We start from the raw sequence: 27,822 nt of genomic DNA, 5'->3' as shown, positions 1-27,822 counted from the left end.
GGTATCCATCATCCGAGGCCCTATGGCGGTTGGTATCCTGCTTCTTGGGGATCTCGCTAAAGTCCTCCTGTTCCTTTCCCCAACTGGGAAGCAGGATAACGAGGAAAGTGAGACTCGCCTGGAGCTGCAACAGGGGTCTAAGCCCAGAGGAGCGGGCGGAGTAATCGAGCCCGTCCTCTTCGGCGCTATCTTTCACCATCGCCCTTTTAAGGGATCCTGGCGCCAAGGGACGCTCGTGGGGACCGGTCCCAGTCCTGCTTCCCCGAGTGGGAAGCGAGCAGGGGGTCGTGGGCTGTGCAGTGTCTCGCAGATCACCATCTCGCTGCCCGCCTACCAGCTGCTAGGAAAGGTACTTCCTGGGAGATGTCCCGCAGCATCCACATCCCTCTCCCTTCGCTTCGCCTCCCTCCTCTTCTCCTCCCCTCCCCTGTCCTCCCCTCTCGGTCTCCGCCCCCTCGCGCAGAGGAGGCCCTGCCGCTTTAAGAGCCCGGCTAGCGATTGACAAGCAATAAACGCCGAGCGCCAGGCTGCGCTGGAGCCGCCCCGAGCTAGGGGCTCCCCAGGGCGCAGGTAGGTGTCCCCACCCCCCGGCCAGCACCCACCCCAGGACCCCTGCCTCCCTTCTGTCCTGGCATCGCACTGAGGATCCTATTCTCTGGGTCCACACTCCCTCGGCCCCTTCCCTCCGCCCGGTCCCCTCCCTCTCCTCCCCCCGCCCCCGGGCCCTCTTTCTGGGGTGTCAGGAGGGAGAAACAAACCCCGCCGCCCATTGACGCTGTCTCCCGCCCCCGCTGTAAGGGTTCCTAAGTGACTTCAGGCACTGAGGTGGGGAGCTGCGCAGGGCCCGGGTATCCGCGGCCTCTCGGGGGCTGTGCGAGTTGGGGGGACTTCAGAGCCCGGCATTACGTAAGGACCGCGCCGTGAACGCTTCCGGGGGTGGGGGAGCGAGGCTGAGGTTGCGCTGGGTCCCGGTGGCACGTTCGCCCCCCACCTCGGGAGGTCAACACCCCGATCTTCCCTGGGAGGGGGTCCCGGGGAGGGGGTGCACTGCTTCTCCCACCTCCCAGGCTGTTGGGGGGTGGGTCGGCGCCAGGGTTAGGGGCTGGGGACTTGGGAGGGGATCCGTGCCAGAAGCTAGGAGCGGGGTCAGGAAGTTAGGTCAACTAAGGCGGGGGGCAGGGGGGGGGATGAGGACGGGGGCGGGAGGTGGGGGACAGTCATTCAGTGACCTCATCCCCTGGTCTCCAGCGAGCGCACGCAAAGAGCCTCCTTTGATGGCTCGCCACACGCCCCCCTCCCCCCAGGTCCTAGCGCCCAGCGAGTTAGGGCTCACGGGGCGGGGGCGATCGGATCGTTAGTGCGTGCACATTGGCCCGGCCTCTAGACCCCATCCTCTGACCCTCGGTTCTGTCCAGCCCTCCCCACGACCTGTCGGTCTCCAAAACGCCTTTGTTAGAGCTTCATTCTTCACACCTCTTTGTATGTGTTTTGATGGAAGGGTGGGGGGGAGGTTGAAGGAAACCTCCCCCTTTCACGGCTGGCGCATTACCTAGGGACACTCTGGGGGATGTGGACAGCTTGCAGGCAGAGGTGAGAGGGCACCTGGGCCCAGGTTTTTGGAAGCTGAGCTGCGGCTTCCCAGATGTCTGGGCCCTGGACCTTGGCACGGAGCCAGGCTGGCTTGCCTGGCACTGCCGTTCTCCTGTGGGCACAGCCGGCCCGCCCTCTCAGAGGCTGGGGGTGGCGAGCGCAGGGTGAACAAGGCCCTGGGAAACGACTCCCCAGAGAGAAGCCCAGGCAGGCTGGGCAACACTTCTGGGCAGAGGGATTCTATACAGGACCCTCCCAGCCTCTTCCTACCCTCCACCCTCTAGGCAGGAGGACTCCTGGAGTCTCCTCTCTGATCCTGCCAGTGTTTCCATGCGGAAGACTAGCGCCAGCCAGGAGAAGGCTCGAGGTTCCAGGTCATCAGGACCTGGGAGGGGGAAGGAAAAGATCTCTCTCTGTTGCTATCCAGGAATAGGGACAGTAGGGATTGGCACCAGGGACACTGGCCGGCACAGTGGATCCTGGGCATTTCTTCCATCTTCCGTGCTGGCTGAGAGCGAGTGCCCTTCCTCTCCCTGAAAGCCCCTTTCTTCTGCGTCCTTAGGGGCAGATCCAGGAGGAAGGGGAACCAGCCCACTCACCTTTGTAATTTCTGCCACCTGAGCTCAGGTGACTGGCTCAGGCCTGGGAGGGGAATGGGAACAGAGAGAGTTTTATTGAAATCAGGTGGTGGTCCCTCTGGGAAGAATCTGCTTTTGGGGGAGGATATGAAGTTGCTGTGCCCCCCCCCCCCAGCAGGCATTCAGTCCTAAAGTGGGCATTGCCAGCTGCTTCTCCCCACTCCCCCACCCCTGCTGTGAGCCGCTGACTCCTGTTGTCATGGCAACTGGGAATTAGGGTTTTAGCCAGCAGCACATGCCCAGGAAGGCAAAAGGAGGAAGGGTGGGTGTAAGCCCTTTTATCCCCTTCTGGGAGACTGGGGGAGCCACCCTAGCTTGGAGAGGGATGGGAGTTGGGGGCTATAGAATCCATGCCTGGTTCTGCCCAGAGCCTCTGCTTTCCTTGTGCCAGCTCTGGGCTGAGAAGGGGACAGAGGAGAGAGAGCAAGCCTGAGAGGACTGGGAGTGGTAGGATGTCATTTCTGTCAGCCAGGCCAAGGGGACAAATGTTTGTGAAGCATCTACCTGAGTTCCAGAGGCAAATAAAATGGATGTGGTTCTTGTGCTCATGGCACTTACTATCTAAGAACACTCGTTTTTCCTGTTTTTGACTCAAATTTTGGATTCTTACCTACCCACCCCCATTAAAAAAAAAGAGTGAGAGCAGGCAGAAACACTTTTTTTTTTTTTTTTTTTTTTGAGACAGAGTCTCACTCTGTTGCCCCGGCTAGAGTGCCATGGCATCAGCCTAGCTCACAGCAACCTCAAACTCTTGGGCCCAAGCAATCCTCCTGCCTCAGCCTCCCAAGTAGCTGGGACTACAGGCATGCACCACCGTGCCTGGCTCATTTTTCCATTTTTAGTAGAGATGGGGTCTTATTTTGCTCAGGCTGGTCTCAAACTCCTGATTTCAAGCAATCCTTCCACCATGGCCTCCCAGAGTGCTAGGATTACACGCATGAGCCATGCCCGGCCTTTTTTTTGAGTCATAAAACCTGTATATTCATTGTAGCTGTCCTTAGTAGTTTTGTGACCTTGGGCAAATAAATTAACCCCCTGATCCTCCTCAGTCTCTCTTTTTTTTGTGAGACAGAGTCTCACTTTGTTGCCCAGGCTAGAGTGAGTGCCATGGCATCAGCCTAGCTCACAGCAACCTCAAACTCCTGGGCTCAAGCAATCCTGCTGCCTCAGCCTCCCGAGTAGCTGGGACTACAGGCATGCGCCACCATGCCCGGCTAATTTTTTCTATATATATTAGTTGGCCAATTAATTTCTTTCTATTTATAGCAGAGACGGGGTCTCACTATTGCTCAGGCTGGTTTCGAACTCCTGACCTAGAGCAATCCGCCCGCCTCGGCCTCCCAGAGTGCTAGGATTACAGGCGTGAGCCACCGCTCCCGGCCCTCTTCAGTCTCCTATACTTGTCAGAGAAATACATGTGTAATATCCATGCCAGGACTGTTGGGGTCTCTGTTACCACCCACCCCCAGGTTGTGGGCAGTGCCCTCTCTTCTACCTTGTTGGCTGTTCCTGAAGTGGGGCCCTTTTTGCTCCCTCGCCCATGGCTTTGTGCTTGCACTCTCTCATCTTCCTCTCTCCCCCCTCCAGGAGAGACCTTTCAGAGCCCTTGCCTACCTCACCATGCCGGTCGCTGCCACCAACTCCGAGTCTGGTAAGAAGACAGTAAGGATGTCAGCTGATTTCAGGGGGTTAGATGGTGCCAGGTGAGGACGTAGGGGTGGGGAGCAGCAGACGGGCACTTGCAAAGCTCCAAGTAAAAACAAAGTGCCCCCACCACTACTCCACCCACTCAGCCATTCATTCCTGAAGCCTCTGCGGCCACCTCCTTTGTATGTGGGTCCCCTTGCTGGGACAGAGCAGAGGAGTAATCAAAGACCCACACCTCTCCAGGGTAGGGCTGGAGGCACAACGTGACTTACCTCTGTGGAGGGGTGGGGGCAATGGCTGGGGGCAATGGCGTGGGGCCAGGCTGGTTAGAGAACTGCCCCTGGGAGGTGGCCTGGAGCTGGCCCTTGGAGAATGGCTTGGGGACGGAGGGACTGAGAAGGTCACAGTGGGGCGCGCACTAGAGCAGCATGTGCTAGAGGTGGACAGGGATGCTGGGGCACAGGAAGCTGTGACTGGAGGGGCAAGAATACCAGGTCAGGATCCCTGGATGTGGCTGTGTAGGAGGCTTACAGGCAAGAGAGTGGGCCATTTAGACAAGCCAGAAAAGCCTCAGGAGCAAGCTGTTTAACATCTTGGAGCTTGCATTTCCTCTTCGGGAAAGAGACTCAAACGCTGTGACAGGGGAAAGCTCATCACTGTCACAATTATTATGCTGCCAGTGCTGCCCTTCTGTTTTGGCATTAACCCTGTGGCCTTGAGTTGGTCACCTCCCTTGGAGGACCTAAGTTTCCCCTAAGATGAGGCGATGGGACGAGGTCAGTATTTTTAACTATTACTGATCCTGGATCTCTGAGAATCTGATGGCAGCCATGGGCCCTCATCACGGACACGTGTTTCCATGCACGAAATCTGCATTCCACTCCAGGGGCTCATGGGCCCCCTTAGGTGTGTTCAGGGACCCACCAGGTTAAGTTCCCTGTGCTAGAGGCTTTCGAAGCGCCCTAGCAGCTGTGAGCTGCTATGGTTTCCCTCTGAGTTGTCTGAGCTGCCCCCTGCCTGGATGCCTGCCTCCCATGCAGCTCCTATCCTTGCTCTAGCCCTGCTGCTGCCTCTGTAAGAGGTTCCAGCCCCTCCCCCCCATTTTGATCAGAGTGACTCCTCTGTCCCTCTCCTCTGAGAAAGTGAAGACTGCTGTGAGTGAGCCAGAGCCTAACCTATGACACCCTTGTCCCGAAGGAAAGACCTCTTCTCCAGGCCACGGAGGGACTGTGCTGGTGTCCCTCGGCTTCTGCAGCATGGGAGCGCTCAGGGCCTCCATCTCCTGTCCAGCCTGCTGGGCCCTACTCTAAGCTGCTTAGGGGTTAAACCCATCCCTGAGCCTGTGCTTAAAGGCCTCCCAATCTGGGCTGTGCAGTAAACCCATTAATAGTGCCTGGCTGGGAGGAGAGGGAGGAGCAGGCTGAGCAGTTTGGCTTCCGTGCTGCAGGCCACTTGCTAGGGGCACATGGAGGGTGAGGTGGACAGGGCAGGGAGTGGAGCCTAGGGGTGTGGGTGGGGAGCCTGTTTCCCCAAAGGACTTCTGGGGCTCCTGCTACCCCATGCTGTCCTGTTGTGCCACAGGCTGCTTCTGGCTTCCCATATCCAAAGGAAGAAGTACCCTGGGGTGGCCTCGGCCCCTCTCAGGCGGTATGAGCTCCCAGCCTCAAAAATCTCATGGCGGGTTCTGCCCCTTATCATCTGGTGGTCAGTACACTTCCCACAGGACTGACAGAGAGACTGCTGCCCCTGCCTCTGAGGTCAGACTCCCCTTCCCCTCCTTCCCTGGGAGATCCCTGCCTTGGATTCTGCAGAGGGTGAAGCCAGCAAGGTCTTTCTGCCACCCTTTGCCCAGGTCGCTGGCTCAGCATGCTCATTTGGAGGGAGGGCAGTGATGTGGGTGAATTCCTCTTGCAGAGAGACCCGGACACTACTTTGAGTCAAGTGAGGAGCCTTTCCCTGAGGGTTGGGGTGGGGTGGGAGATATGTGGTTGATGACAGGGGCTGAGAGTTTATCTTTTTATGTTTTTTTTTTTGGAGACAGAGTCTTGCTCTGTCGCCCTGGGTAGAGTGCAGTGGCTTCATCAATGCTCAGTGCAACCTCAAACTCCTGGGCTCAAGCAACCTCAGCCTCCCGAGTATCTGGGAGTATCTGTTTAACATCTTGGAGCTTGCATTTCCTCTTCTGGAAAGAGACTCAAACACTATGACAGGGGAAAGCTCATCACTGTTAGGAATAGTCACAATTATTATGCTGTCAGTGCTTCCCTTCTGTTTTGGCATTAACCTTGTGGCCTACAGGTGTGTGCCACCATGCCCAATGAATTTTTCTTTCTTTCTTTCTTTCTTTCTTTCTTTCTTTCTTTCTTTCTTTCTTTCTTTCTTTCTTTCTTTCTTTCTTTCTTTCTTTCTTTCTTTCTTTCTCTCTCTTTCTCTCTTTCTCTTTCTCTCTTTCTTTCTTTCTTTCTTTCTTTCTTTCTCTCTCTTTCTCTCTCTCTTTCTCTCTCTTTCTTTCTTTCTTTCTTTCTTTCTTTCTTTCTTTCTTTCTTTCTTTCTTTCTTTCTTTCTCTCTCTCTCTCTCTCTCTCTCTCTCTCTCTCTCTCTTTCTTTCTTTCTTTCTTTCTTTCTTTCTTTCTTTCTTTCTTTCTTTCTTTCTTTCTTTCTTTCTTTCTTTCGTAGAGACAGGGTCTCGCTCTTGCTTAGGCTGCTGAGAGTTTATCTTGCCCCTGGTGTCTCCTGACCTGCAGCCTTTCCCACTGAATCAAGGCTGGGCTAGCAGGGGTCAGGGCAGCTGCTTTCAGGTACAGCTGTCCCTTTAAATCTCTCTCGCATCCCTGGGTTACTGTCCTGGTGTGTAATCCCGATGCCATGGCAACCAGGGGTGCAATGAGACCTGATGCCACTCCTCAAGGATTGGCTGACTGGTGGCTGCAGCACCCTTGTGGTGGCCTCTTGGGTACAGGGTCTCAGAGGAATGGGGGCTCTGAGCTGATGCCAAGTCCCTCCCACTTGCTTACCCTTTCCCTTTTCCCTGCTGCATAAATGTGCCCTCACCTTTTCCTTTCCCCAGGTCCAGGGTGCCTGACTTGCCTTCTGGGCATCACCCCCTTGGCCAAGGGGAAAAGCTAATGGGAGATGGGGTGGGTAGAGGCTGCTGCTGAGGTGCGGGCCAGAAGTGCTTGGGAGTCCTCTCCTGCCCACAGTGGTGTCACCTACCCCGTGTGCCCCGCCTCCTCCTGTGGAGAGCTGGCGGTAGGTGAGGGGAGGCATTTGGGGCTTGAGGTGTTTGCACCAAGCCACTGTGGTGCTACTACCTCCTGGTGGAGGACAGAGTCATTCTTGGGGACTTTGTTTGACAGAAGGGGTCAATTGTAAAGGAAACAGGGCCTGGCGAGGAGACAGAGAGCAGAGGTCAGAGGGCACGAGGAGAAGGTGGCAAGGGGTGTATTAGAGGAAGGACTTCCAGAAAAGAGAGGGACAGGAACAAGATGGGGCCAAGACCCCTCTCCCCGGGTTTCCTGCAGCCAGCTGTGAGGCGAGCGTCTCTGGCGGCCCCACTGGTCGTGAAGGGTGCTTCACGCTTACGCCCTCCCCCCACACCTCTTAGCCGCCTCCCCCCACCCCCACAGGTACTAAAACGCTGGGGATCTGGGGATCGATCGGGCCATCTGTAGGATGAGGACTCAGTTTCCCACCGCCCTTCTCCCACCCCAGTTCCGCCGCCTCCCCACGCGGCAGCGCCAGTCGGGGCCTTGGCCAATCAGCAGGGCGGCCACGGCGGCTGAGCCTTGCTATTGGCTGACGCTGCAGAGGGCGTTCCCCGAGGCCCGCCTTCTCCGCGCCGTCCCGCTCTGGCTGGGAAGGCGGCTGGCGGCGGCGTGCGGGCTACTCCTGGGGCTGGGGTGCCATGGCGGGCAGCCCAGGCAGCGGGGCCTCCTTGGAGGGTATATCCCTGGGCTCCTCTGAGGAAGCGGAGCTCCGGAGGGAAGGTAGGAGACGGCGGGCGGGCAGGGCGGGGGCGGGGGAAGCCGGCCCCTAACCTACCCCCTTCTGGTGAGGTTTGGGGCATTTGGGAAGGGTGCCCTAGGAGAGCGCCCCCAGGAGCCGGAGGGATCTAGGGGCACGGCCCTCCAGGAAAGCTGGCCTGAGCAGAGGGCACCAACTTCCCTGTCTCAGTCCACCCCCATAGCTGGCAGGCTGCGGAGGCTGAATCCCTGCATACCCTGGCAGAGTGGGAGTGGGCCCAACCCTGGCCTCTTTCAGAGACCACTGAGGGCCCTGCAGGTCTCTGACCAATGCCAAGCCCGGGCCTGGGCAGGAGGGATCTGGAGGGCAGGCTTAGATGTTGTTTCTGGAGAAGGCTGGGAGAGGAGGGGGAAGGAGATGGGAGTCCAGGAGTCCCTGAACCGTCTCTTCCAGCTGGAGTTTCCGTGCCCCTCCTCCCCACCCCCATTCCTTCCTGGAGGAGGGGAGCACTGACAAGAGCCTTGAGAGGTGCCAGGGAGTGTGTCTAACCCCCTCCTTCATAGTTTGGTGCTGCTATGTAGATGTAGGTGTGGGTGGCAGGGTGGCAGAGTAATGATACCTCTTGCCCATCTCTGCCCCCAGCTGGGCACACTCTGCTTCTTCCTTCCTTCCCCCAAACCTGCCACAGCCTGGAGCTCCCACCTCTGCCAGTGGGTGAAAGCAACCCCCACCGCAGACCTCGCTGCCATTGCTGTTGCCCAGCTTCAGGTGTTCTCATGTCCTTGGTTATGTCCTGTCCCAGCTTGAGAGTGTGCTGATTCCTGGGATGACTTGGTCTGACCTCTGCCCTTGGGTGCCCACACCCATCCCAGGCTCCTGGCGCCTGTTTCCCCAGTTCTTGCCAACATTCTGGGCCTCAACTTCGGTTCCTGCCATCCTTGTTAATTTCTCAATGATTATAGATCATTGTATGTCAGAGCTATAGGGTCTATAGATATCATCTAGTCCAACACACCCATTTTACAGGATGGAAAGACTGAGGCCAGTGAGTAACAGTGACTTGTGCAACATCACACTGAATTAGTGGTGCGGCTTGGACTAGATGCTGCACAAAGCCTGCCTGCTTGACTCTGGCCTGCACTCAAGGACACGCGCCAAGCTGTCTCTTCATCCCTGAGCCTGCCAGGTGCAGGTGGCTGAGTACTGGGGCTTCAGCTCATCTAGAGTTTGAGTGAGGAGCCTGTGGTTCTCTTGTGCAGGGCAGAACTTGGAGCCTGACGCCTGCTTCCTTTTGTCCCTCGCACCCACTTCAGAGTCCTTTCCTGTTGCCTGGAGCCTCCCACCTGCCCAGGCTGGCATTACCTAGGGTAGAAAGAACAGGCCAAGGAAGCTGCTTCTCTCCGCTGCCCCTCTTCCCCTAGGGCCCTCGTTCTAGGCCTGGGGTGCCTGTGCTGGGCAGGGAGGGATGTGCTGCTGGGGAGGGGGTGTATTCTGTAGGATGTGGGAGTGGGGGAGGGGGAGGTGTTGTATTTTGAGTCTTCTATGCCCAGCTGCTACCTGTGTGTCTCACTGCCCACCCCTTCCCCCAGCCATGCAGCAAGTCCTGGACAACCTGGGATCCCTCCCTAATGCCACGGGGGCTGCGGAGCTGGACCTGATCTTCCTTCGAGGCATTATGGAAAGTCCCATAGTAAGATCCTTGGCCAAGGTACAGTGTTCCTGGGAGGTGGGCAGATGACGCTGTGCCTCGGGAGGCAGGTAGGGGGTGGGGTGTTGGCCACAGGGGCCGCTGAGAATGGCGCGTGTGGCATAAGAGGCCCCCTGAAGGTGTACGTGGAAGAACATCATGCCCAGGTGATGAACCTGAGCAGCTGCAGGTAGAGGGACTGCCCCCACACCTGGCTGGCGAGTGTGGGGACAGATGATTGTGGAGGGTGCGATTGGCGGGGCCAGCATGCCTGTGCGGTGGAATCTCCAGTGTTCGTCCTGCCTGTCTCTCTGCCTTTGGGTGTTTTGTGCAGATGTCCTTTTAAGGTCTGCTACATGTCAGGTTGGGGAGAGACTCACAGAAAGAGAAAGAGATAAGGCAATTTGGTGATGGCAGTGACAGAAGCAGATACACTAGGCATTTTGGGAGCAGGTGCCTAACCCAGCCCGGGGTGGGCAAGGAAGGCTTCCTGGAGGAAGGGCCACTTGAACTGAGTATGGAAGGATGAGGGGAAAGGGAGGGCACTCTGGGCCCCAGGCAGAGCTGGGGCGGAAGCAGAGGTGAGAAAGAGAAGTGTGCGGGGGCTGTAAGTGCTGGTGTGAGGCCGGAGCCTCAGGAGTGAGGCAAGGAGTGTGAGCTGGGCGGAGGCTGGCAGGTCTGGGGGGCTGGGGGCTGTGCCTGGGGCTTGGGCATCCTCCTATGAGCACTGAGGAGCCTCTCTGGTTTTTAAGCAGTGATGTGACGGTGGCATTGGCATCTGGGGCTATGGTATGTGGGGAGAAGGCTGAGGCAGTCCCCACGGTCTTCTGTGAGTTGTGGTGGGAGTGACCAGGAAGTCAGCAATGACAGTGAAGGTGGGGAGGGAGAAGGTGGTACAGCCAGATTGTACCAGGTGGGTTTTCTACCGGGAGGGGACTCTGCGTCACAGGATGGCTATGGCCGGGCCTGGCATGGAGTGTGGATGTGGAGGAGGACCAGCCACAGGGCATGCTTGACTCGGAGACACGACCTGGTCACTTATCATCTGTGGGATGGTTGAAGACTTGAGGAGCCGTTGACAACAGAAGATGAAAAGTCTGAGAGGGTTAACAGCAGGAAGTTCTGGGAAAGAGAAAGCTGAGCAGATGGAGGGAGACTGGAGAAAGGCATGTTGCTTTTCATTCAGTGATTGAGGATTCTACTCATTTATTAAAAATAAAATAAGTGTGCCTTTAGCCCCAGCTACTCAGGAGGCTGAGGTAGGAGGACTGCTTGAGCCCAGGAGTTTGAATCCAGTCTGGGCAATATAGCAAGACCCTGTCTCTAAAAAAAAAAAAAAAAAAAAAAAAAAATATATATATATATATACACACACACACAAAAACAAGTAATTAAGCATGTTTCAAACATAGATAATGTTGGACAAGGGGGTCTACTTCTTCCTTCTCACCAATTTTAATTATTATACATACGTAGATTTCTAAGATATCTAACCTAATAGACACAAGACTTTGATAAAAAAAATCCAGCTGCAAAAACTTGGTTCTCCTGGCAAAGTGGTGCAAAAACCCACAGGAAAGGAACCAGGTTGGAACCACAAGTGGTAGCTGTTGGCCTCACGCCCTTACCCTTGTGGATCTGGCCTTGACTGTCCTCTCTGGGGATGTGGCAGACAGTGCAGGAGGGGCCAGGCTGGGCAGATCTGGAACCAGGGGGGTGCAGGACCTGAGGGGACAAACCCAGAGAGTTAAAACTCTGGAGGAAAGTCAAAGCTGGCAGGCAGATCATAAATCCAGGCATTGGCTGCAGACAGCAGGTGGCAGCCCTGGCAGGTGGCTGGCATCTGGAAGGGCTGACGTGAATCAGGTGTTTTCACAGCAGGCAAGGCCAAGGTGAGGAATCCAAGGGAGGTGATATTCAGAAATTCCAAAAAATTGTTACCAGTGGGGACATCTGCCAACTGGGAGGCAAGTGAATGCAGTACGTGAATTAATCCACATGAGATTAAGATCTAAGAACACAGGGTCTGGAGTCAGAAGATTCACTGACTGCTGTGTGACTTTGGCATGTCTGTCAACCTCTTGAGCTTCAGTTATTTCTTCTGAGAAGAGGGGAGAATGATTCTGATCTCTCAGAGTCATGGTAGGGCTAGGTAGAGGATATGATTTTATTTTAAACTGAAAAGAGTTGTTATAATAGAGTCTTAGCATTGGACTGGAATTCCCAGGGAGGACTCTAGTCTTGTGGGGAGGTGGGGGTGGGAGAACTGGCAAAGCAAGACAGGGCCCTAGGAGAATAAGGGTCCAGTGAGGTCACTAAGTTGGGGACTCTGACAAGGGCACATGGCAGGCAGAGGGTACAGCAGCAGGGAGCCCAGGGTATCAGCTCGGTCTTGCTGGTAACCGCTCACCCACGGTGTAGTGGTTTAAAACAACCGTGCTTTGGCTCTCCTGGTTCTGGCTGCTGGTTGGGTGGTTGTCTGGTCTGGGCTTGCTCAGCGGGGCTGGGTGGTCTAGGATGGCCTCACTCACATGTCTGGTGTCTCAGCTGGGAAGGCTGCAATGGCTGTAGTGGCCAGACCTCTCGCTCCATGTGGTTTCCAGCTCTAGGAGGGTGGCCCTGGCTTCTTCATGTGGTGGTCTCACCAGCAAGGGGGGACATGCCCCACATTCCAAGCACTCTCTGGGCCTCTGTTTGCATCACATTTGCTAAGCCCTATTGGCCAGAGCAAGTCACAGTCATCAAACTCAGATTGAACAATTCCTTTACCTTCTGGCACACCCCTCCCTGGGATGCCTTTTAGTTTCTGAACTATTTAATTATGAGCCTGGGCTTCAAATGAGAAATCCTTCTGCCACAGTCAGAGCGGTTGGAGTGGGAGGGCGGAGGGAAAAGCTTTTCCAAGAAGTGGCTGTGTGGTGTTTCTGCATTTGCAGCCTACCATGGCCCCGAACCGGGAGCTGGCAGAGCCAGGAGGGGGCACTGGCCCACCATGAACTGGTGTGTCCCTGGCCCATGCTTCTGGCCTGTCATGAGCTTGAGCCCCTGCTTTGCTGAGGATGATTTTCAGAGCAGAATGAGATAAATGGTTGCTGCAGAAATTCAAGTCATGCTTTTGGTTCTGGGGCCTGGAGCCTCTAATACCGCATTTATCACTTGATATGAAAAATAAGCACAAATCTTAGCAAAATAATAGTAAGTGAAAAAGTAGTAAGTAAAATAATTTTTATGTAATAATACTAGATGAAAAAAATCAGGCCCCAGAAAGAATATATAATAATATATTATTATTATTTTTTATTTTTTTTTATTTTTTTTTTTGAGACAGAGTCTCACTTTGTTGCCCAGGCTAGAGTGAGTGCTGTGGCATCAGCCTAGCTTACAGCAACCTCAAACTCTTGGGCTCAAGGGATCCTGCTGCCTCAGCCTCCTGAGTAGCTGGGACTACAGGCATGCGCCACCATGCCCGGCTAATTTTTTCTATACATTAGTTGGCCAATTAATTTCTTTCTATTTATAGTAGAGACGGGGTCTCGCTCTTACTCAGGCTGGTTTCGAACTCCTGACCTTGAGCAATCCACCCGCCTCGGCCTCCCAGAGTGCTAGGATTACAGGTGTGAGCCACTGCGCCCAGCCTATAATAATATATTATATAATGATAATATTTAATAATATATTATATAGAATTAATATATAATATTTAATATAATAATATATAAATAAAACCATGATTCCTTTTTTGTAAAGGTAAATGTATCTATATCCATTTTAGGACTATGTAGACTACATATAGATATATTAAAGCTCTTTGTTTTTAATTTTTTAATTTTTATTTTTGCTATCTGATCTGAGTCCTATAAAGCTCTTTAAACAGGAAGCTGGGGACGATGAATACAGGGAACAAAGATGGGGCTTTCTGAGAGTGACAGGGTGGGTGGAGCATGTGGCTAGATGTAGGATGTTGTCAAGAGCCTCGTTTTTGCTCTGGGTGGTGGGTTCTTGATCCTTGTTATATCCATAAAAATGTCTAATACTAACTAACTACAAAGAAGCCATGTGCAAACCAATCATGAGCACATACTATGAATCAAGGGTTATGATTAATCCAGTTTTGAGTTTCCAAAGTCCCAAAAGGTGTGCTGCAAATTGTGATCATGCTGGTCCATCAGCTCTTTCGGTCAGCCTGCTGAGGTGTTTGTTTTGTATTGGAATGATTAAATGTTTGAAGCTTCCTCTGGGCTGTGCGGATTAAGCTTGGAGAGCTGTGCTTTCACATCTGCAGGTATAAAGTGCCCAGGGGTAGCCACAGGAGGAGGGATGGATCAGCTCTGGGTAGGGTAGGGGATGTCATTAAGTCAAAGTTGGGAGGTTAGTGGCTTAGGAGGCACCTTGGCAACACCTTGACCAAGCGAGTCTCCTGGGGAAACTTGTCCCCAGGAGACATGTCCTCTACCCACCCATAGTGCACAAGGTGCTAAGTCCTAAACAAGCAATCTTTCTAATGCTCATGGCAGGACACCTGGGCCAGAGCTGGCTTCTCTTAAACTGAAGGAGCACCACTAGGGTTGCCGTGGTGAGACTGTCGCTGCCTGAGTGCCTTTGTTCTTTCTTTTTTTTTTTTTGAGACAGAGTCTCACTGTGTTGCCTGGGCTAGAGTGCTGTGGTGTCAGCCTAGCTCACAGCAACCTCAAACTCTGGGCTCAAGCCTTACTCCTGCCCCAGCCTCCCAGGTAGCTGGGACTACAGGCATGCACCACCATGCCCGGCTAATTTTTTCTATATACTTTTAGTTGGCTGATTAATATCTTTCTATTTTTAATAGAGACGGGGTCTCGATCTTGCTCAGGCTGGTCTTGAACTCCTGACCTTGAGCGATCCACCTGCCTCGGCCTCCCAGAGTGCTAGGATTACAGGCGTGAGACACCTCGCCCGGCCTCTTTGTTCATTCTTGAAACTCAGTTGTTGGGGTTTCAGTTCCCAGCATTATCCTAGGCACAGTGGTGACACATAGCCAGGGCTACCTCCATCTCTCACTGAGCGGCTCTGTGGGTTGTGCTGAGCTAAGTGACTAGGATCACATCCCTGTCCTGAGTGCTACTCCTCTGCCCCTTCGGCTGTCTGTTTCCCCCAGTAGGAACACTCTGCCCAGCCAGGCTATGGGAGCCAGTCCGAAATGCTGGCCACCTGGCAGAGGATGGTTTGGGTGACTGTGGGGCCAAGTGAGTGCTGTTGCCCAGGCCTGTTTAGGGAAACAGAGGCAGAGAGCATCTAACCTTCACTGAGCATCTGCGGTGTGCCAGCCACTGTGCCCTTCTCAGCAAATCCTCATAGATTCCTGAGATGTTATTAAAATCTTCCTATCTCATGGGCTGAAAAAACTTACTATTATGGAAAATTTCAAAACCATATTCTGAATCCCCATCATCCGTCGCCCCACTTCAACATTTAACAACTCGTGAACAATGTTGTTTCATCCATATCTCCACCCACTTCCCTCTCTCCTGAATTATTTTGAAGCAAATCTCAGACATAACACAATTTTATCTATATTTCAGTATGTGTATCAAAATATAAGGATTCTTTTAAACATAATCACACCACTATTCTCACACTTAAAAAAAATTGAATAATTTTCTTATGAATTTTTAAATAATGATATTGAGACATCCAGATAGTCATTTTGAAAGACATCAAAGTGCATGCGGACCTCACACCATACATCAGAATGAACTCCAAGCAGACCAGAGATCTAAATGTGAAAATATAAACCATACTTGTCCTAGAAGAAAACAAGGATCTGTGTCTGGAGAAAGCCCCCTCCCCTTTTAAAAAACTATGCCTCAAAATTCAGATGCATGAAAGATTAATAAAGATAACCACACTAAAAATTTCTTTGTATGGCAAAAATACCATAAGCAGAATCAAAAGACAAATGACAAACTGGGGAGAAATGATTTGCAAGAGATATCACAAAGGGCTAATCTTCCCAAAATAGAGGAAACATTTTCTTAAAATGGGAAAAAGAAAACATCCAAGACCTGATAGAAAAATTGGCAAAACACATGAACAGATAGTTCATAGGAAAAGATATGCAGATGGCCCTTAAACATATGAAGAGATGCTTGGCTTCACTCATAATAAGCAAAATGCAAATTAAGCCCCACTGAGAGATCATTTCTCATCCATGTGATTGGCAGACATTCAGAGGTTTGATCAACACTCTGGTGGTGAGCTTTGGGAAAATCTCTCAGACAGTGCTGGTGGGAGGGCAATTCGTCCAAGCCCTATGCAGGAGAATTTGTCAATATCTAAGAAAATTACTTATGTTTATTTTATATTTATATGTTTACTGCTCAACCCAGCAAGACTTCTAGGAATTTACATGGAAGATCTTCTCCACAGATATAGAACACTATGCCAAGCTTATTTACTGCAGCATTATTTGCAATAGCAAAATATTATTAGAAACATTGGGAACTGGATGAATAAATTATAGGACTCTAGTCATTCAATGAAGTCAAATGCAGTAATTGAAAAAAAGTAATAATAGAGGAAGATCTGCATATAGTGACATGGAATGATTTCCAGGGCATATTGGTAAGTAAAAAGCCAGACAACAAACGTAATCAAGTAAACAAACAAAAACCCCAAGGTATCAAAGAATATATATAGTGTTCTAACTTTGATATAAGAAAGAAAGGGAAATACTTATTTTTGTGTAAAGAAACTGGTAGGATAAATTGGAAACTAACAAGAAGGATTAACCTATAGGGTATAGATGTGAGTGAGGCATAAGCAATGAGAATGGAATTGATACTTTGTGTTTACTTTTCATATAGAGTTGAAATTTGAACCATGAAAATGTATGTATTCAAAAAACAAGATTAAATTAAAAATAATTTAAAAAGGCAATCCTAAAATTAAGTGTAGATAAGCAACTCTACCCATATGTCAAATTGTTAGCATAATCGTACAGAAGAGGAATTAATTCAAGTAACTTTTGCCCACAATATTTGCCTATATACCCTAAGTGGGATATATTCTAAGGCCGTGCTATTTAATACAGTAACCACTAGCCACATATTGCTGTTTATTTAAATACTTAAATTGAAATGAAAATACTTGCTATGGTTTGAATGTTTGTATCCTTTCCAAAAGTCATGCTGAAACTTAATTGCCAATGTAACAGTATCAAGAGGTGGGGCCTTTAGAAAGTGATTAAGTCATAAGGATGGAGCTCTCATGAATGGGATTAGGGGCCTTATAAAAGGACTGGAGGGGGCCGGGCGCTGTGGCTCACGCCTGTAATCCTAGCTCTTGGGAGGCCGAGGCGGGCGGATTGCTCAAGGTCAGGAGTTCAAAACCAGCCTGAGCGAGACCCCGTCTCTACTATAAATAGAAAGAAATTAATTGGCCAACTGATATATATATATAAAAAATTAGCCGGGCATGGTGGCGCATGCCTGTAGTCCCAGCTACCCGGGAGGCTGAGGCAGAAGGATCACTCGAGCCCAGGAGTTTGAGGTTGCTGTGAGCTAGGCTGACGCCACGGCACTCACTCTAGCCCGGGCAACAAAGTGAGACTCTGTCTCAAAAAAAAAAAAAAAAAAAGGACTGGAGGGAACCAGCTAGACCCTTTTTGCCCTTCCACCGTATGCCATGTGAGGACGCAGCAAGAAGGCCCTTACCAGACACCAAATGCCAGTGCCTTGATCTTGGACTTCCCAGCCTCTGGAGCTGTGAGAAATAAACTTATATTATTTATAAATTACCCAGTCTCAAGTATTTTGTTATAGAAGCAAAAATAGACTAAGGCAATACTTAAACTAAAATGCTTAAATAAGATACTTGCCACATTTCAATAGCCATATGTGGCCAGCAGCTACCATATTGGACAGAAGAACTACAGGACATTTCCATTAATGCTGTAAATTCTATTAGACATCAATATTCTGAGGACAAAGAGAATTGCAGATACATCTTGATTTTTTTCTTAGTGGTTTTGTGATAGGGAGTAGTGGTAATATAGCAATTCTGATACTTTTTTGAATATTAAAGGACAGAACAAATAAATATATATATATATTTTTGAGATAGAGTCTAACTCTGTTGCCTGGGCTAGAGTGCCATGGCATCAGCCTAGCTCACAGCAACCTCAAACTCCTGGGCTCAGGTGATCCTCCTGCCTTAGCCTCCCAGGTAGCTGGGACTACAGGCATGTGCCATCATGCCTGGCTAATTTTTTCTATATATTTTTAGTTGGCCAATTAATTTCTTTCCATTTTTAGTAGAGACGGGGTCTCGCTCTTGCTCAGGCTGTTTTCAAACTCCTGACCTCGAGCGATCTTCCCACCTCGGCCTCCCAGAGTGCTAGGATTACAGGTGTGAGCCATCATGCCCAGCCTAAAATAAATATGTTGATGTTCTGGGGAAATAAGTTCCACTGAAGGAGAAGAGAAATACAAATATGGAATGGGAGAAGACGGGGAAAATCCTAAAGAGTTTGACATTAATTGGAGCTATTAGTATTGACAGATGTCTACTGGAGAAATGACACATCAGAAGCAATGAGTACTGGGTGCTCAGATCTCGGTTTCTAAATACCGTTCCCTGCCAAAAGGAGTCTGAGTTGCATGGAGAAATTGCTGATTCCACATCTAATGTGGGGAAAGTGTCGGATGAGCCTGTGCCAGAATGAGGGAGGTTCTTAAGAACTGATGGGGGCCACGGACGGTGGCTCACACCTGTAATCCTAGCACTCTGGGAAGCCGAGGCAGGTGGATTGCTCAAGGTCAGGAGTTCGAAACCAGCCTGAGCAAGAGGGAGACCCCTGTCTCTACTAAAACAGAAAGAAATTAGTTAATTGGCCAACTAAAAATATATGTAGAAAAAATTAGCCGGGCATGGTGGTGCATGCCTGTAGTCCCAGCTACTGGGGAGGCTGAGGCAGGAGGATTGCTTGAGCCCAGGAGTTTGAGGTTGCTGTGAGCTAGGCTGACGCCATGGCACTCTAGCCTCGGCAACAGAGTAAGACTCTGTCTCAAAAAAAAAAAAAAAAAAAAAAAGAATGATGAGAACATGTCAACAGGCCACAGGTATGAAGGGGGCACCCACTGGACAAATTCGGGATAAATTGAGCCAATGAAGATAGTGACAGTAATGGATTGGAACACATTGAGTAAACAACAATCCACGGTGATACCATGAGAGAGGGAGAGAGAGAGGGAGGTGGGCAGGGTGGGAGGAAGAAAAGAAGAGCTCTTTCTTATAGTAGAATGCCACCTAATAAATGTAGAAGGGAAGATAGATAGTAGAATTTTGCAGTCTCCAATATATTAATGATGATTGATTTGGGCAAGGGCCGTACATGGATGCTAAATCCATTGGTGAAGGATTATTGGGGAACAGCATTGTCACATGGTCTCAAAGGATGGGAAAAACACAAGATCACCTGTGTAGAACCGTTCCCAAAACAAGTGTAAACATGACGAAACAATCAGATAAATCTAAAAATACCTGAAAGTCCGAAACTTATTGGCATCTGTTCTAAATAAAAGAATAAAAAGATATGACAACCAAATGCAACATATGATGATTGATTAGATCTTGGATCAGAAAAAAAAATAGAAGTATAATGGATATTTTTGGACAAGAGTGAACATTTGAATATAGGCTCTGTTAAATAATGTTGCATCAATATATCAAATTTCTTGCAAGGATAATGGTGTTTTGGTTTATGCAGCAGAATGTCTTTGTTCTTAGGAGATACATGCTGAAATACTTTGGGATGAAGTGGCTGGTATTGTTTACAACTATCTTCCAAATGATTTAGAGGGGGAAAAAGTCTTCACGTATATTCCTGAAATGCAACTCCTTTCCTTCTGACCCACCTAACATAATGCTCCTCACTGGGCTGTCACTGGTGAAGGCTTCCTTTTCCATTTTCAGAGCACCTTGTCGTGGAGCCCAGAGCCAGTAGAGCAACAAGTAGGTGCAGGGCCCCCTCCTGGCACCATGTACTGATACTTTGTTCCCTCACTCACTGGGAACACTGGATTGAGGGCCTAGAGACCCAGGTTCAAGTCCCAGTGACCTTAGGAAAGTTACTCCACCTTCCTGGCTTCCTCATCCTGGGCTACAGGGTCTCCAAGGCCACACCCAACCATGCTGTCGGGGAGAAGAAGCTGTCCTTGAACTCAGATCTGCATAGGGTCCTGGGGGCTAGGGGCAGTTTGATAATGTTTGATGACCTCTGTGGCAAGGAGATGGAAATGAAGGTTTGTCTTGTGGATTCTCCTTCCCCTGAACTGGGTCCTAATCATCATTTTGGGGAAGAAAGGAGAAAGCAAGGAATTGCATGCGTTCCTTCGTGAGTGTGCTTGTGCACGAGGGAGTGAGCAGGATGCTGTGGCTGGCTCTGAAGTCAGGATTCGGGGCTGGAGCTGTGAAGGGGCTGGGGGTGGGGTGGGGAAATGCCTGGGAGCTGAGGAGGGGCCACTGTTTGGGGTCTTCTGGGGAAGAGTCCAACCTCACCTCTTCTGCCTCCACCCCCAGGCCCACGAAAGGCTGGAGGAGACGAAGCTGGAAGCTGTCCGAGACAACAACCTGGAGCTGGTGCAGGAGATCCTGCGGGACCTGGCGCAGCTGGCGGAGCAGAGCAGCACCGCCGCCGAGCTGGCCCGCATCCTCCAGGAGCCCCACTTCCAGGTTCCTGGCTGCTGGGGCTGGGGCGGGAGAGCAGAAGGGGGCCAGGGTGGCACCTGGGACGTGCCGCTGGGGGAGGGGCGGGCAGGAAGTTGGGAGCTGGGATGGGAAGGGACCACAGGGCACTGCCCCATTGTTCCTCCTCATCCCGCCACCTCCTCAGTCCCTTCTGGAGACCCACGACTCCGTGGCCTCAAAGACCTATGAGACACCACCCCCCAGCCCTGGCCTGGACCCCACATTCAGCAACCAGCCGGTACCTCCCGACGCGGTGCGCATGGTGGGCATCCGCAAGACGGCCGGAGAGCATCTGGTGAGCGGCTGGGCGGGGTCAGAGTGGGGTCTGGTGGGGGCGGGGATTGAGTGTAACCAGTCGAGGACAAAACAAAACAACAACAACAACAACAACAAAAAAACCCTACCAGGATGAGGAAGATGGACTCAGCTTTGCCCCAGGCAGGGCCTGTTTAGACACTGTACACGCACTGTACACGCATACGTGGGTCAGGAGCCTCTCCGTCTGCCCGGTTCCCCCGTTAGCACCTCCTATAAGTGAAGGATTTGGGCAGAGGATGGAAAACGACTATGTGAGGGCAGGTGGGGACAGGAATGGAGGGCCATTAGGAGACCTATTTGAAGATTCTGACTTGGAGCAGCTGGAGCCCCATCATACATGCCCTCGGTCCCCCAGGGTGTGACGTTCCGCGTGGAGGGCGGTGAGTTGGTGATCGCGCGCATTCTGCACGGGGGCATGGTGGCTCAGCAAGGCCTGCTGCACGTGGGCGACATCATCAAGGAGGTGAACGGGCAGCCGGTGGGCAGCGACCCTCGCGCGCTGCAGGAGCTCCTGCGCAGCGCCAGCGGCAGCGTCATCCTCAAGATCCTGCCCAGCTACCAGGAGCCGCATCTACCCCGCCAGGTGGGCCCCGCCACCCAGTCCCTCACCCAGCTCAAGGCCTAAGGGATGGCCGAGCCTCCTAGCTGCTGGGGTGGCAGGTCTCATGGAGCCTCTCCCCTCCAGTGTGTTTGCTCCAGGCGAGATGGGGAGTGGGACTTGCAGGCTGGGGACAGCTGAGTTCAGGCCTCTGTGTGTGATGCACGTGCATGTGCTCATGCATTTGCCCATATTATGCTCAGACACTCACGCGCATATGCAAAGGTTGTGTACACATCCTTACCCGGAATGTGTCCCAGTGAGCACCTGCATTGTGTGCAGCGGTCTTCATGTGCATGTGCGGGTGCGCATGCTTGGGGGGGGGGGGAGGGACTTGTCACGTGTCCCAAACAGCTGCCTCCTGATTGGTGGGTTGCGTAGGTCTGGTTGCTCTGCCTATCTCTCCTATTGGTTTTCTCACCCCCTACTAGAGACTCCTCCAAAGGGTGCAGGTGGGTGGAGGGAGGGATCCAGGATTAGGTGCCAAGGTCTTGTCCACTACCCGGTAATCCCACCTCCTTGGTCCTGAGGCCCGTCCCAGCCCTGAGCAGTTTCCCCAGCCTTCGATCTAGTCCTCTTAGTTCTGCGTGCGAAGGGATGCTGGTACCAGGGAGGTGGGTCGGGTGGGTCTGGTGGCATCACTCTTCTTATGGGGGGGCAGTGCCAGCACCTCTTGCATCTTTATGAGGGGAGTGGGCAGGGGGTGGACTGTGTGACAACCCCACCCCCACCTTCGAGAGCTTTCCCCTCCCCCTTCCCTTGACCCTTCACCGATTCCTGGGCCCAGGTATTTGTGAAATGCCACTTTGACTATGACCCGGTCCGAGATAGCCTCATCCCCTGCAAGGAAGCAGGCCTGCGCTTCAACGCTGGGGACTTGCTCCAGATTGTAAACCAGGATGATGCCAACTGGTGGCAGGTGAGCCCTGGGTGCCCTGCAGCCTCCCCAGGTATGGCGTGTGGGGTAGTTGAAGGTGTAGGGAGAGGTCCTCGGGCTGAGGCAGGTCTTCCTCTCATGTCGTCTCAGGCATGCCACGTAGAAGGGGGCAGTGCCGGGCTCATCCCCAGCCAGCTGCTGGAGGAGAAGCGGAAAGCCTTTGTCAAGCGGGACCTGGAGCTGACACCGACCTCAGGTAGGAGGTCCCCCCACCCCGGACCTCAACTGGGACCTGGCAGGGCCCCGCCTGCCTCATTCACCCATTTCACTATGGCTAGGGACCCTATGTGGCAGCCTTTCAGGAAAGAAAAAGAAGAGAATGATGTATTTAACCACCAAGAATGCAGGTGGGTGTTAGAGCCCCCCTACCCTGTCCTCCTCTGACCTTGCATATTCCCTCCCCGCCCCATGACTTGTCAATACACCCACCAGCCTTGTCCCTTGGCCTGCCCGGTTCCTCCCAGCTCCTCCCTGCTCCCCTGGTCCTGAGCCCTCTTACCCTCGGCCTCCCTGAGAGCTCTGCCCTCCCCCACCGTGTAGCCTGGTGAGCAGTGCCATCTCCCTATGTCCAGAGTTTGACCGCCATGAGCTGCTCATTTACGAGGAGGTGGCCCGCATGCCCCCGTTCCGCCGGAAAACCCTGGTGCTGATTGGCGCTCAGGGTGTTGGCCGGCGCAGCCTGAAGAACAAGCTCATCATGTGGGATCCAGACCGCTACGGCACCACGGTGCCCTGTAAGTGGATTCTGCTGGGCACTGCTGAGTGGGCGGCATGGCGTAGAGGCTGCCCTGGGAGCCAGGGATGGGTCCACCGAATGGGCACAGGTAGCACCTTGGGGTGCGCCGTGTGGGGTGTGCGCCCTCTGCGGGTAGGTGGGGGACCTGCAGGCTCCGGAGAGGCGAGGGAGTTGCCCCCCAGCGGGTGGCCAAGTGGGCTGGGCTTTCCTTCTCTCAGGTTTCACTTGCTATAATAAAAGCTGTGAAAAAAATGAGTGTCCAACTGGGGACCCGGGTAAGACAACGCTATGGGCTGCGTGTGCCCTTGGGGAAGACAGGGCTTCTTAGTGACAGGACCAGCGGGAGTGGTGGAAGCTCCTGGCTGCTGGGGGCAGGAATGCCCAGGTCTGCTTGGCCCTTACTGTGTGGCTTTGGGCTGCACATTACCCTTTCTGGGCCTCAGCCTCCCATCTGTGCACACTGGCTTGGACCCGGTCCTCCCAGCATGGACATCTCGTGTCTCTGCGTGTGTGCCAGTGTCCAGGATGAGGGCAGGGGCGTGGGAGGCAGCAGTGCTGGCAAGGTGAGAACTGGGGAGCACAGGTAGGACGTGTGCATGAGTGTCTGAGGCGGATGATCTGCCTGTGCCCATTCGGCCCCTCCGACACCCTAGACACATCCCGGCGACCCAAGGACTCAGAGCGGGAAGGCCAGGGTTACAGCTTTGTGTCCCGGGGGGAGATGGAGGCTGACATCCGTGCCGGGCGCTACCTGGAACACGGTGAATACGAGGGCAACCTGTATGGCACACGCATCGACTCCATCCGGGGTGTGGTCGCTGCCGGCAAGGTGTGCGTGCTGGATGTCAACCCCCAGGTATCGCCCCCACCCACTCCTTTCCAGCATCCTCTGTGCTCCCCCATATATTTCCAGGCATTTGTCAGCCAAGCACACCCATGCACCCCCTCCACCCTCAACTACTGCGAGGGACCCAGCCCACCCTGAACCTCTTTCTCAGTCTCCCATTCCTCCTATGGTCTCCTCCAGCCACATGAGGGCTGCCGGGCAACCCTTTGTCCCCAGGACTCATGTCCCAGAGCCCCAGACACTCCTTTCTCATCCACTCTCAGGTGCCCACCACCCAGTCAGTCACCCCAGGTAGTCTTCCTCCAACTCCCAGGGCGGACGTGGGGGTATACTCCCAGACCCCCGCATCCTCCTCCTGCAGGCCGTGAAGGTGCTGAGAACAGCGGAGTTTGTCCCTTACGTGGTGTTCATCGAGGCCCCGGACTTTGAGACCCTGCGGGCCATGAACCGGGCTGCCCTAGAGAGTGGAGTGTCCACCAAGCAGCTGACGGTGAGGGCTCTGAGGCATTGGGGGAGGGGTCCGCTGGCTGCCTGGGGTGCTGGGGGACAGACCCGGCTAATGAAGAGAAGGAGGTGGTATTGGGTGAGGGGAGAGGTGTCTTCTGAGGTTGTCAGCGAGGGAGGACTGCGATCCTGCCTTTATAGATGTGGAAAGGGAGGTCTGAGAGAGGAAGTGAAGTGTCCAAAGTCTCAGAGCGAGCCGGGGACACAGCTAGCCTGGGGCGCAGGAGCTTCTGCATCCAGGCCCACTGCTGGGTCCACTCTGCAGGGACAGAGGGCTGGCCAGAGGACTTCCAAAGGCCAGTGGAAGACCTGTGGGCCAGAGGTGGGCTAGGTGGGCTAGGGGTTGCTTACAGCTCGGGGGAGGCTGAAGGGAGGGAGGAAGCCAGAGGCTGGACGGCTGGCTGGAGGGGTGAGTTAGCACTGGAAGCAGGCAGTGTCTGGAGGAGAGGCTGTGAGCTTGGTAGCAGGATGCGGGCCTTGCCAGGTGTGGGTTTCGCAGAGTTCTGAGCTCAGGGGTCCCTCTGCTGGCCACGCCTGGTACTGCAGCTCTTAGGCCCCAGGTCTGCGGGGGCTCAGGAGACGCTGCCTGGGCTGGACTCCCTTCTCCCCGTGGCCCCTCCTCCCCCAGGGGACTCTGGCCACCTCCTCCCTGGCAACAGATGTGGCCAACTGGAGCTGCTGGGACACAGCTGGATTCGGTTTATTTAAGTCAGCTGTCCAGTTCCCTGCCCAGCCAGCTTCCCCTGGGCCAGGGCTGGGGGTTGCCATGGGCACTTGGGGGTTGCCCTGGTACCAGTCGCCACACTGCAAGGGCCCCAGTCAGACTGGAGGGAGCACTGGCTTGGGAGTCAGGCAGACCCTGTTCAGCCCCTGGCTGGCTGTGGGACCTCTTTGTGCCTCAGTTTTCTCTGTAGTAAATGGGAGCTAGTTCGTCCTGCCTTGCAGCCTTGCAGAGCTGTAGTGAAAATTGCATGGGTTGCAAAGCATTTGGTGTCATGCTTGGCACATGCTAAAACTTATTTCTGTGCTTCCCTCATCTGTCCACAATGGCAGTAGAGCCATCTTGGGGACATGCAGGGAGGGGTGTGGTTGGGTTTGGGGAGGGGGAGGTGAGGCAGGCCATGCAGCCCCCTGACTGGAGGGAGGTCCCCCGGTGCCCGGCAGGAGGCCGACCTGAGGCGGACTGTGGAGGAGAGCAGCCGCATCCAGAGGGGCTACGGGCACTACTTTGACCTCAGCTTGGTGAACAGCAACCTGGAGAGGACCTTCCGCGAGCTCCAGGCAGCCATGGAGAAGCTTCGGACAGAGCCCCAGTGGGTGCCTGTCAGCTGGGTGTACTGAGCCTGTTCAGCTGGGCCTCAGCTCCCTTTAATTGAGCCCCAGAACCTGAATCCATCCCCTTCCCCACCCTGGCCCCTTGCCGCAGTCCTTAGCCTCCACCCTGGCCCTCCTTGGGTAACAGCTCCCGGCAGGCCCTCGGTCTGGCTCCAGCATATAGACATGCACTGCCAGGGAGGTGGGCTTCGTGGGGTACCTCTGTGCCCAGGTGCTGCCTACTCCCAGTGTCCACTGGCCACTAGATATCACCCCCGAGGGCCAAGCTGTGCCTAGGAGTATGTCAGCGTCCCCTCCATAAGGCTCAGTCCAGAGAAGAAAGAAGCTCCTTTGGGACCACATGGTCAATAGATGCCCTGCCCCCCGACACCTCTCCCTGGTCACCCATTCTCCTCTGGACTGGCCACCCTCACCCTGTGCCTGGGCTCCTCCCACCTCTCACCCCTGCATCCTAGGAGCAGGCCTTGGGCTCTTTCCATGTGGCCAGGGAAGCCAGGCCCACTGGGAGCCAGGCAGTTGGGGCAGTGGTGCTAGCCTGGTGCCATCCCAAAGGCTGGAGGGGCCAAAGCGAGAGCCAGTGGCCCCAGCTGGGGAGCAGTGCAGCTCTCAGCTTCCTCAGAGAAGGGCAGGTCCCAGGGGCAGATGCTGCCCTGTCCACCCCTCACCCACAGCGTCTCACTGCCGGAGTCTCTCCACAGACTTCCCCAATGTGCCCGGCAGGTCAGCCCTGCTCCCTGCGGGCAAGGCTGGCAGTGCCAGCGGGTCATCCGGGGGAGGGATGGGTTAGAGGGCTGAGCCCTGTGATGAGGAGCCTGCTACTACTGACCGAAGAGCCCCCAGCTCTCCATGGCCCACAGTGGGGACACATTTGGGCTCCCAGACCATGACCTTTGTCGATTTTGGCCTTCTTTTGGGCTGGGTCCTGCTAGCCCACTTGCATTAGGGCTGCTGGCCTGGAGGGGCTAAGGAGGAGTGCAGTGGAGCCCTCGTGAGCCCCAGGGCATTGAGCATGGGCTTGGAGAGGGATGGTTGCCCTCTGGCAGGTTCCTCATGCACAACTCCAGGGGGCGCCATTCATACTGTAGTCTGCACAGCCTGTGGGTCCGTGTGCTGGGGCACTGGTGTGTGTGTGTGTGTGTGTGTGTGTGTGGTTTTGGGGAAGGGGAGAGAGTGGCCCCTTTCTGGGGGTTCCCCACCAGCCCTATTTCTTATGAAACCTTTGTCCCAGCTTCCAGAGCCTTGCCCTTCCCCCAGATGTCTCCTCTGCTCTTATTGTCCCCCCACCCTAGATGCCACCTTCCAGTCCTTGGGGAGGGCAGTTTTGTAAAATAGAATCCCCTTTAAGAAAAGAATGTTGTCCTAGACTCCCCCAGGCATCTCATCCTCATCCCTCTTCCCTCTGCCACCACTGCCCTCCCAGGGGACCTCCCGGGGGACCACCCAGGTCATCCCCACCCCCAACCCTGTGCCTCCCAGTTCCTCTGAGTGTCTAGTCCTTGCTGCAGTGTCAGCCAAAGCTGGCCCCTGAACCACTGTGTGCCCATTTCCTAGGGGAGGGGAGGGAGAAAACACAGAATATTTATTACAAATGTTAGAAATATATTTATTATATTAGACTCTCATTTGCATTTGCATAGGAGATACAGGAGATGTAGTGGTCAGCCTGCACCTGTTGCATCTGTGTAGCTCTGCGCACGCTATGCAGTCACCCTTGTGCTCTTCTTTCCCCTTTAGTTGGTGTCCTTTTCATCCTCGATTCAGCTCTCCCTCGAGTCACCTCACCCTCAGCCTAAAGGGACTGGACGTGGGGAGAAAATAGGGTGTTTTCCAGCTGCCCTGAGGCCATGGGGTCACTTGCCAGTTCCCACTGTCCCTGTAGGACTTGGGAGTAGAGGCTGGGAAGGATCTGCTGTTGCAGCCACCCTGCCCCTTGGTAACCTTCCGAAGCCCCCAACCAGTGACCACCATCTCTGCTGGGGATGGGGTGGAACAGGTGTGTGTGCTCTGTGACAGGCATCAGCTCTGTGACTCTGCCCTCCCTCCTCCCATTGTGAATGCCTGTGTTTGGGGGACTCTGGAGAGTGAGCACCCAGCCGCCCACCGTCCACATTCCGTCCCAGCCCTTCCCCTCCCCCAGCCATCCAATTCTCCAGTTTTCTCTCTGACTGGTTTTCTTTCTTTTCCCTTGATTAAATGTGAAAAAGAAAGACTTCTGGCTCTGTTTGTCTTTGGTTGGTGTTGGGTGGAGCGGGGAGCACAGCAGAGATGATTCTAGAAGGGAAGTCAGAGCGACACATCTT

At 53.6% G+C, this 27,822-nt stretch overlaps 1 protein-coding gene across 3 annotated transcripts; it reads left to right on the top strand.

Annotated features, from left to right (window-relative positions):
- Nucleotides 1–486: 486 nt before the first annotated feature.
- On the top strand, nt 487–27,731 carry MPP2 (MAGUK p55 scaffold protein 2). 3 transcript variants are annotated; one of them, XM_012786670.2, is made up of 13 exons: nt 487–570; nt 3,816–3,879; nt 9,428–9,546; nt 20,080–20,232; nt 20,393–20,542; nt 20,921–21,148; nt 21,951–22,082; nt 22,191–22,296; nt 22,379–22,447; nt 22,673–22,834; nt 23,490–23,692; nt 24,045–24,173; nt 25,352–27,731. In XM_012786670.2, exons 2-13 carry the CDS (start codon nt 3,849–3,851, stop codon nt 25,526–25,528), a joined length of 1,659 nt encoding a protein of 552 aa, XP_012642124.1. In that variant the 5' UTR covers nt 487–570; nt 3,816–3,848; the 3' UTR covers nt 25,529–27,731. The 3 variants fall into 3 exon arrangements, with proteins under 3 accessions (XP_012642124.1, XP_075850706.1, XP_012642120.1); XM_075994591.1 differs by lacking the exons at nt 487–570; nt 3,816–3,879 and adding an exon at nt 7,330–7,861 and having other exon boundaries at nt 9,428–9,528; XM_012786666.3 differs by lacking the exons at nt 487–570; nt 3,816–3,879 and adding an exon at nt 7,332–7,861.
- The last annotated feature ends 91 nt before the right edge of the window (nt 27,732–27,822 follow it).

This window comes from Microcebus murinus, chromosome 18 (assembly GCF_040939455.1).
Source record: "Microcebus murinus isolate Inina chromosome 18, M.murinus_Inina_mat1.0, whole genome shotgun sequence".
NCBI classification, from domain to species: domain Eukaryota; kingdom Metazoa; phylum Chordata; class Mammalia; order Primates; family Cheirogaleidae; genus Microcebus; species Microcebus murinus.
Note: the sequence above shows the minus strand (reverse complement) of the source record. Positions and strands in the feature narration are given on the sequence as shown.